At 42.1% G+C, this 10674-nt stretch overlaps 1 protein-coding gene across 3 annotated transcripts in view; it reads left to right on the top strand.

Moving 5' to 3' along the window:
• Positions 1-279: 279 nt before the first annotated feature.
• LOC308125976 (enhancer of polycomb homolog 1-like) overlaps positions 280-10674 on the top strand; it is a 34361-nt gene continuing 23966 nt past the window's right edge. The window contains exons 1-2 of one of the 3 annotated variants that reach the window (XM_080490041.1): positions 280-625; positions 1267-1390. Coding sequence is in view for 2 of the 3 variants with exons in the window: in XM_080490040.1 (XP_080346166.1) it covers positions 6496-6648 (153 nt within the window). In the remaining variant the exon portion in view is untranslated. Of the gene's footprint in view, positions 626-1266; positions 1391-6131; positions 6649-10674 lie in introns of those variants that run through there. The other 2 variants (XM_080490040.1, XM_080490039.1) reach the window with 2 other exon arrangements.

The raw sequence follows: 10674 nt of genomic DNA, 5'->3' as shown, positions 1-10674 counted from the left end.
TTCAACATTATTGAATATGTTATTTGTCATCGTTGTGGTTGTCATCGTTTTATCTTTGTTATTGTGTAAATATGTTAATCATATTAATAAAAATCTATAATTTTTGCTTTAGTCATCGTTGTTAATTATTTTAGCATGTGTTAAATATGTTATTTTTATTCATCAAAATATTTTGTGATCTCTGTTGTCGCCGTCATTGTTATTGTTGTTGTTCGTCGCGGTGGGCGGGGCTTAAGGCGGCCCAGTGAGCTCATCCTCGCGGGCTCTCCACAGGTGATTGGTGGCTCCAGCGCTCCAATCAGCACGCGCCTGTAAAGTGGCTCTCGGTGGTCACTTTGGATCTTTTTTTTTTTTTAATTTATTATTTTTTTTAGTCGAAGTAACCTCAGCGAACTCCCCAAGTTTTACCTCCAGCGGCTGGTTATCGCTCCCGCAATCCGTCTCCTTCACCTGCAAACAGCGACTTCTCCGCACTTTTCACGAATTAAAGGAGAAAAAGCTGGAAATCCTTTTTTTTTTTTTTTTTTTTCTTTTTTTCCCTCTGAGGCGTCCTGGAAGGGAAGCTAACCAGCGTTAGCATCGCGGCTAGCATGACAACCAGGACCGTGTCCACCATCCTCCCCCGGTGAGTTGTAACTCACTAACTCGGCCTGGTTTTCCGCCCTCCCTCCTGTCGGAGGGGATTTTCTCCCGGCTCAGCTCGGTGTTGGCTGCCCGGGCTGGCTGGTAAATGGCGCAGGGTCAGGGGAAGTGGGGCTAGCCGTGGAGCTAGCAGCCTGTCGGGCTAGCCTCCGTGTCGCTGTGCAAACACAGCTGGGTCTAATCCCTCCGGAACCCAAGAGAAATCCTGGGAGGGGAAATCCCCATAAAATGTTGCTTGCTGGTCGATTTCGGTTCGATGTGGTCGCCTGTGTTCGTTAATCCGACATGTGACTCCCTTTTTGCTGCTTTATTTACCCCCTTCACTCTTCCTTATATGGACTCTCACTAATGTTCATGTAACTTAACTTATTCTGCACGAGCTGCACAATCTGTTGTAAAAATCCTAATTTTATCATCAAAACGACAGAACAATTTCTCCTATTTGTCACATTTTCTCTCCTATAAATATCTGCATTTCTGTGATTAATGCCTCAATGATGTGGTAATAAATACTCCTCTTCAGGCTTCTACATTACAATAACTGCATTGACTCCATTAATGTTTTCTTTTTTTTCTTTCACTGTTTTTATTAGCGTGTCTTTCTTGCCACACTCTGTTTCACAGGCCTCCATTATGGTGTACAGATGCGAGCCTATTGCTCCCAAATGGATGATGATTGTTATCTTGTCAGCCTCCGACATCTGGATCACTGGCTCGGGCCCACAGGAGTCTTCACCCGCTGTAACAGGTTATTTGCATTTCTTATTTGCATGCGATTTAGATATCAGAGTGCTAATTATCCATGTTGTGGCAGTGAACAGAAGAGCGCGAGGGTAGGTTGGTATTTTAATTCGCACACAGGCTACAAGCACAATGTATTTCTGTGGTATTTGTCTACAGATTTTGTGATCATCTTTTACAAATATTTGGGATGAAAAGCAACTTAAGGCTTTGTTTACGCAACGTTTTCAACTGAAAACGCAAACTGCTCAATGTGTTTTGGGTGTCCGTTTACACGACAGCAGTGCACGGAGTCACTGACAACACATCTTTTCACAAAACGCCTCTCAAGGTGGAACTTTTTGAAGACTCTCACTTCATCCGTCTTGATTGAAACGGGGGAGACGCAACTTTGTGAAAATGTTTGGGATCCATTTCCATGTAGACGGCAATAAATTCTTTTTTCTGCACATGCGCATGTAGATGGACAATAACAACAATGGCTATGACTAATTAAGGCCAAGTTTACATGACAACGTTATACGGGAGGACACCTAATCCATTAAAAAAAAAAAAAGAGTGCATTTACACTGCAGCAGACACACTGAAAAAGATGTAGTTAGTATGCCGGGCCACTGGGGGGCGCTGTTGCTTGATTTTGTAATGAAACCACACAGACGTGTGTGCAGAGAACAATACACTATAGACATGAAGAAAATGGAGAGAACCCGACATCCGTATGGACTGATGACGCATCGGATGCTATCATGGGAGAGTCTCTACTATAAAACTACTTATATGGACTAATAGTTGAGTCGGTGTAATAACAATCCAACTTATGTCGTCTGTCCATACGAATGTCCGTGTTCTCCCATTGCTAATTTTTGTACCATATTGTTCTCTCTGTGCTTCTGTGTATGATTTTATTACGGCAAAAAGCAACGGCATCCACTTGTAGTCTGGCATGCTAACTACATCAATTTCTTGACCATTTTTCAGAAACAAAAATGCTGAATTGATGCATTTTCCCTTGAAACGTTGTTGTGTAAACAGACTCTTGATCGTCATGTGGGCTGCAGAAACTTCCTCACTACTCGAAGGCCCGAATTGTAACCAATCACATTGATGGATTTTACAGAATTGTAGGTAATTTGATAAACATCAACAGAAATGTAATCATCATGCATTTGACGATTTTTACCATGGGATAAACAGTAGCACAGTAAGTTTGAGAAATGATATGCTTCAGCTGTGCTTAGAATGACTTTCATTGGTTGCCAACTCCAAGTTTACAAACTTAGTGGGGGAATTAAGTGTCTGCAGTCCGTCTGAGACAGCTTAACAGCTGATCCACTCAATTGTGGTCCCATCGCTGCACAGGTGGCAAAAACTCCTCAGATGTATTGTGGCAGAGTCAGGCGGCGCTCTTTACAAACTTGGCTGACGGCCTGGTCTTTTGCCATCTGAGGTGAAGAATCCCAAAATGACTCCACACACACACCTTTTTCCAGTTTGCACAGCTTTTGACCCCTTGTGTGCTCCTCCATTTGGATCCATTAGATTAGTTTAGTGTCAGGCCAGAAGGGCCAACAAAAGCTGGCCGCTGTCTGTTTACTGTAATGTGCAGGAGGCATTGCGCAACTCTCTGGTTTGAGCTTTCTCCCTCTCACAAGAGAATGCGTTTTTTTTATTATTGAAAAACCAGGCGTTATACTACCTATTTCTGAGACGTTAATAAGCTTTTCACCATTCCATAAAAAGATCAGCTAATTTATGCTTATTTATTGTGGTTGGCAGAAGTTATGGTCCAAGCTTCTTATTATCAGTCAGTTTAATTTAAAGGGCTGTGATAAATCAATTGGTTGTTCTTTTAAGACCCCTGGTAGTCCAATCTGTCCAAATGAAAAACAACTTTCCATGTTTTCTGTTATTAAACAATTAGATCAATGACTAAACGATTTCAAGTTATTGCAATCTCTGGTGGTGAGGTCATTTGCAGTCCTTCAGAGTTTCAGAACTGATCAGATTTAGAAGTTATTGGGTGAAAAAACTTACGTAAGTTTCGCACTGGAACACAGATGAAGGGTGTTGGCTTAAAAAGGCAACACTTGTATGATCTAACAGGCTGCGAAATGTATAAAATGTCCTAACATGAGCAATGAACAGATGGATATACAAAGAGGGTTAGTCTCCATCATTAAACTAAACTGGAATCAAACTTCAGAAAAAGTCACATTCTTCTGATTTAATGTAGATAAAAGTCTTTTCTTACTTTGAGCGGACAGTCCAGTAACTCCACCCCTCCACATGAGGGTGATGTAAACATGAGTTGGCATGAGGAGCAGACGTGACGGTTCTTCCAGTGTTGGTGTTGAGCTGGACTCTGATCAACCGCTGGCTCAACCACAGAGCAAAAAAATCTCTTAATCATGTCAGTAGAAACAGCCGTGACCAAGGAGTGAGGAGTTTTTGGAATATTCTGCAAAAAAATGTGAGTTTCTGCTCCTCCTTGGGGAGGAGAAAGTTACATACTTACAGGGGGATTGCTTTTAACAAACCTCCCGGGTGTTCTGTTTGCCATGTCAACGAAATGAACAAGGCAATGACATCACATTGTTTTTTGGGTGACCTTCCGGTGCTCTGTTGCCATGGCGATGATGTAAACAACATCACATTGTTATTTAGTTTTTCTTCCTGGGTTCTGTTGCCATGGAGACGGCCCGAACAACGTCATGGCATCACATTGTTGTTAAACTTTCGGTGCTCCGTTGCCGTGGCGACGGTGTAAGCAATGCCTTGACCTCCTAGCTTGCCCTCCAGAAAAAAGAGGGAAGGGAATCGATTTTTTATGAGCTTCTGTTCATCAATTTATCTCAGTCTTGATTCAGTTTTTGTCAATTTTGAGTTCATTAGGCAAAACCGTGATATTTTCACTGAACCACCAAATCTGCGAGGTCATGTTTTGTTCGCTCTGCTAGCCAAGACGCCAGACACCATATAGCAACCAATCGTGTAATAATGGCTATTAACATACACATTTTGACCATATTAAATGTAATAAAGCCAATAATTGGCCAGTAGTGCATGTATCATTTTATAGTAATTTTCATTTGATTCCGCGTTTCCCAGTGATGCCCTGAGGGCCGGTCAAGCAAAGCCGAAGGGCGTCTGGGCCGGAAGATGCTCTAATCACAGTGGATTTCTTCACTCTTCTCCTTTCCTCTGTGTAAATAATCCAAACTGCTCTGATCGAACTGTGTTTCCTGGTTTGATGCTTGTTAGGTTGCGAAGCATATTCCTCGACGCATTTAACATGGCAAGTCAACAATAATAGAAGGTGTTTGGTTTAGTTTTTGTTGTCTTGTCTTGTAGGATTTCGACAGCTTTCCAGCTGCAATATAATCACTGTCAATCCATAAGCTGGTGAAATAGACTTCTGTATAATTATTTTACTTTGGTAACTAATTTCTAGACCGTGGCAGCAGATATTTCTGACTCTCTTCGTGTCATAGTTGTATGAACTATTTGTACACCTTCCCTTCACCCAAACGAAGCGCTTCCATCTTTTACGTTTAAGCAGCTGGCAACTGGGATTTTTTTTTTACCAGTTTCAACGCCCCGATTCCAACTTTACAGACAACAAACTAGCCTCTTTAGCTCCACTGTCATAGTCCAGAAAGCATCCAAACAAGCTTGTAATCCCATGCATTGAACACAGAGGGATGAAATGAGGCATGTTTCTGTTAAGGATTTATGTACAAATTTGCATTAAAGGTCTTGGTTGTGACGGCTCTAGGTAATTATTCTTATGCCGTTGGAAGATAACATACCGTTGTCGTAAGACTGATTTACCACAAGTTTTCTGTCAAACATTGTTTTTGGTCCTTTTCGGTGAGTTGGATGATTGAAATCTGAAGAAACAAGACATGTGGCAAATTGAACAATTCATTTTGAGCATGTTCATTGTATTTGTTTTACTTTCACACGTTTGAAATAAAACCTTTATTCATTCATTCGATTTTAACAGCTTTTACCAAACACAAAGTTTGAAAAGTCTTTTTTTTAATATGTCTTTCATTGATTTGCAAATCTGTCCGACTATCCATGGTTGAAGGTCGGGCGGTGGGGTAACATTATTGTGGTTTGAGGCCAATATAAGGTCCGTGGGCCAACATCGTACCCCTGATATAAACAATATACTGTATTGTGACATGCACAATCTTATTCCATCTGATTAAAAGTTTAAAGGTAATAACGGTGTTGTTGAACATGCTATACATGTGGTATTAAATAAATATATTGCAACACCTGAGTTTTGACTTGCAACACACTGTGTTGCCATAATTTTTTATTCTCCAGACACAGGAGAAAGTGCATCTGCCCCAAACAGGATAATCGAGGTAGGACTATTGCAAAACAATTGCGTCTAATTGGTAGATGTGTCATGTATGCTTAAATAATTATAAGCAACCAAAAAAAAGCTGTTCATTTAGAGTGTTTTAAAACACTTCCATAGTTATGTGTTTAATCCATAATAAAAAAAAATTAAAGCTTTGTTTTAGGGGGTAACGGGGTGTTTTGGAAAGCCATGCTTAAAGAATATTAAAAATAAATGTTTTTTTAAAAACCAGCAACAGACCAGGATTCAGGATGAAAAGTTGTCATCTTTTCATCAGCATAGAGCATCTTGTCCCCACCGGTTGTTTTTTTTTTTTTTTTGGTTTTGTTTTGTTTTTTCTTTTCTTGTACCCCCTCCTCCTCCTCCCCTCGTGCCCCTCAGGGTTTCGCGAGCGCGCACGCGCGCGGAGCTGCGTGGGAATGGCTGTTGGTGTGATCGAGGGGGCTGGGCCGCTCGGAGCGAGCGGTGAGCTGCATGAGTTTGTAATGTCCGCCATGTTGGCCATGGCGTATTGAACCGGGGAGGACCAGCGGAGCCCAGGAGCCAGCGAGACCGACAGAGAGCGACCGAGACCCGGGCCTGCCCGGCTCTGTGCGCGCTGCTACGGACCCCCAAAGCCCCGCGCTCAACCGACCGCCACAGATTCATCCATGAGAACTCGAGGCAGCCCTGCTGTTATTCCTAGCAGACCGAGTAGATTTATGCTGCATCTTTTATTATTATAAAAAAAAAAGATGAGTAAATTGTCGTTTCGGGCGCGGGCGCTGGATGCTAGTAAGCCCCTGCCCGTCTTCCGCTGCGAGGATTTGCCCGACCTGCACGAGTATGCCTCGATCAACCGGGCCGTGCCGCAGATGCCGACCGGGATGGAGAAGGAGGAGGAATCGGTATGTTTTTTAACCGCCGGCCGGCCGCCGGCGGCTCACTTTGGCCGTGTTTTCGTGTCGCCGCTAATGCTACCTGCGCAAGCTTGTGTTAAAATGGCCGCCATGTCTGCTTCTCTCGCGCACACGACGAATCTCGACGGATCGCGGGTTTTCGGCCGGCCGCTCCACCGCGGGCGCATTCTGGAGTTCGCGGCGGTACCGGATTTTATTCGTTTGCCGTGTTGTGTGCGTTTGTCGGCGCCCAAAGTGGAGCGGAGCGCACAAAGAAGTCACGTGACTCGCCGCTGCTCCACCATTTTGTTGACTTTTCTTGTCGGTGAAGGCGAAGCGGGGATAGGCCTCGGACGGCCGCGTGCTTTCCCGCCAAATGACGCCAGAGGGCGCCGCTGAGCGCGCGCGCGTTCCCCCTCTCCCGGGTTTGACAGCTCGGTGCGGCGTGTTGACAGCGCCAAGCGCTGCCATGTGTGCCGTGCCAGGGATTAAATCTTGATTTTATTTTTTATTCTACCTGCAGACATACACACAGTGCATGTGGAGCATTACGTGCTGCATACGATATGGACATGATGTGGCTTCATTCATTCAGCAAACATGGAATTGTATTTCTGGTTTGAAAGTTTAAGGATTTAATATCGTATCGTGTGGTTTCTAAACGGCTGTGAGCAAAATAAGCATGCTATTTGTAGATGTTTCATCTACTTGTTTGAAGTAAGAGTTAAGGAACTTATGCACGTTTTTATTTAAATGTTTTACTGCATTTCTTTTTCACAGAATTATTAGAAATCATGTTTATTTTAAATGGAGACCAGGTGAATCAAACTTCTACTTTTGGTATAATGTTTAAGAGTTAATGGTTTGTTTGAACTCTTTTGCAGTAAAATTCCAGTTTTATGTCATTTAAAAGCACTCATTTTAAATGCAAATCCTATTTTGCATCTTCCACCCAAAATACGACCGTTCAGTTTAATAGTTAAAGCTGTATGATTGAATAGTTTGACTTCTTGTAACCTGCTCCTGTCGCTCATGGTTTTCACACGATATCCTTTCACGCGTAACCTCATACGTAGATTTATTGGACTTTATGCGTTTGCCATTGTCGGACAATATGCGATAATTATTTTCAAGTGTGTTGGCATTTGAATTTGCATTGAAGTACATATTATACCAGAGGGGAGTAATATTGTGCAAGTGTGGGATTTCCTAACAGTTGTGAGCAAATAACACATGTAGACGTTTCATACCTTTGAGTTACTTAGTTAAAGAATATATTCTGTACTGAAGCAGAACAGGTAAATGAGTGTTTAAAACATCTGCTTTCGGTATAATATGTAAGAGTTAATGGTTTATCTGGAGGTTTGTTTTTTTAACAAAGTCCTAGTTTTACTCTCCTTTAATAGGTTGAAGTCACTTTTTTTCAATGCAAATTTAATATTTTGATGGTCCCACCAAGTAACCCCAATCTTAACTGTTACACTTGTGTGATTGAGTATATTGAATTCAATTCATTCGCTTTATTCATGCTTGTCACACTTTGGAATATCAGACATTAGCCTCCTTGTTGTGTTTCTTGTGTTGTATGTAGATTTTTTTGGGGGACTTTATGCGTTTCCCAGCCTCAAACAATACGTGATCATTATTGGCTGGTATTTACAACCCCGTCTGGTCCGCCCTGCAGAAATCCTCCCCAGTCACTTCCACGCGGCTGCAATGCCTCAGCAGACACAAACACAAGGAAAGCACAGACGGGGCATGGAGTCAGCAGAAAATCCTGCCCCCCTGCCGGCCCTCCCCCACCTACTGTACACACACACTCACAGCGGCATTACATAACAGTGTGACAGAAGAGATAAAGAGGACAGTTTTACTACAAGGCTGTGCATGGCTTAGCTCCCTGACCCACATCCTGTCCAGCAACAATGGGGTGTTGCTGCGCTGCGCCGGCTAAGTGACCACACGCCGGCTGGTTTAACAAATGAGTAGGCACAATTTGTGAATATCGATGGAAGGAACCACCATAAGCAGGAATATTTTTTTAATCTGGAGTGGACTTGGAAAAAAAATTATGTGAATGAACAGTGCAATTTTTGCCCACTTTATCTGTAATGCTTTCTTGGTAGTAATAGTGAACTTTGTCAAACATGTATTATAGTTTATTTGTCAAAGCTAAGTTGCAGGATCAGATTTGCAAGTGCGCTTGGATCCGTGGGCGTCTTGGTTGTGCAGACGTCTGTCTGTGTACACTTTGTTTGAGCCACTTACAACACGCGTGATCACTGCGAAATTCGAGACCGACTGCCGAGTGGTCTGTTCCTACTCGCTTCTATGCATTTTCTCATAATTAGAGGGGAATTTGACATCACCTGAGCAGATATCAACAGGTAGTTTATACCCACCTGTAGTGAGCTGTCCATTGCGTTTAAGCTTTTTGGTTCAAACTTGCCAAACTTCTAGAATAATAGTCATTAATGACCTTGTTAGTCTCAATCTGTAAACATTAGGTGGTCGTTTGTATCAGTATCATGAGCTGATTGAGAGTTGGCCGGCATTGTTTTATCTTTTTGCTCAATCCTGGTCGGTTAGGGTTATCTTTCATATCTATAATTGATGGTTCAATTCCAATTTGACCTTGTTGCAGTACACTGAACCACATGTTGTTTGCCAATGATGTGTGTGGCAAATTACATATGATATTACGTGCAATGGTTTCTTTTGAGAGGTTTACCATTTGCTTGGTGGTTTGGTCGGCTGGATTGGAGCCTTTTGCTGGCCAGCTTTGGCCCATGAGCCTTATGTTCAACACTCCAAATCACAATGAATTATTGTGTTTTAATAATATCAGTTATAAAAGATATATTGTTTACATAGTTATTTGATATACAAGTTAAAGTTAGGTTTGGGTCACACTTGAATACCCGTTATATTTTGTTCTTTCTGAGCTGATTGTGAGCAACCTTGATTCTCCTTTGCAGTTGTAGATGTTGTGAAACATCAATCGTATCTCCTCCGTGTGTGTTTTATTGGATGTGGGGGGAATTGGCGCCTCTGTTTTCGATTCCTCGTTGGTTTCGCGGCGCTCTCCGTGGATTTTTCCCGAACAGATCGCAGTCCTCCAGACTTCCTCGCCTTCCTCCGGTCGGCGCGAGCAGAAAACACCTGCTGGAGGCCACACTTCAGTTTCCGTGGCAACCTTTATTAGAGTCATCTTTTTCTTCTTCTTCTTCTTGGGAACATTTAATGGAAGGAACGCGTGGTGCTGTGAAAAATAGATTTTCAATTGTCTCCGCCACAATCTGCATCTGTGGCCATGACAGAGTGTACAGCGCTGCCTCTGTGACGTCTCTCACAGTCCCAGAACATTTTGCGTAGGAAGAAGCACAGAAGTGGAGGTTCAATATTTCTGTGTTTGCTGGGCTGTCAGTAGTACTTGTAGTACAGCTGATCAATGCCAGTTTCATAAGAATCATTCTAATTTTGATTCAAGCGTAAAATTAACTCGAATTTCAGGTAAAATAAAATAAGAGCATGAAAGGTTTTTAGAAGTGCTTCTACTGGGCACTTCTAAACGATTTTTGATATTTCTGACTTTAACATCCTGATGGGTTGTCTTTTTAATATCCGTTCAGTTGGTTTGGTAACCTTGATTTCGGTTTCTTGTAGTTTCTGTCGGAGAATCGTGGAAGTGAAAAATTGGACTTCCTCTTTCTTAAATGATAGAAAATGGTTTCTATAAATTTTAGCCAAATATGGCAAACCTTTGTTTAGGTAGGTGGCTAATTATATTTCTTTTCTATTTATCTTTTGAAACGATATCAATTGATTGCTTTTACCCCTCCCTACTGTTTCTGTCACCTTTCGATTTTCTTCACTTCTGATTATGTCATCTCTATGGTTTTAATTTCTGTTAGTTTGGCAGATCATTTGAAGTTGCATCAGTTTCTTTGCGAGGAAGTGGTAAATCTGATATTCTCATGGTCCAAAACGTAGTATTTATGTCCATGTTGTCTTAAAAGGTAACAGGACTTGCTT

This window comes from Lipophrys pholis, assembly GCF_963383615.2.
Source record: "Lipophrys pholis genome assembly, chromosome: 20".
Classification (NCBI taxonomy): domain Eukaryota; kingdom Metazoa; phylum Chordata; class Actinopteri; order Blenniiformes; family Blenniidae; genus Lipophrys; species Lipophrys pholis.
Note: the sequence above shows the minus strand (reverse complement) of the source record. Positions and strands in the feature narration are given on the sequence as shown.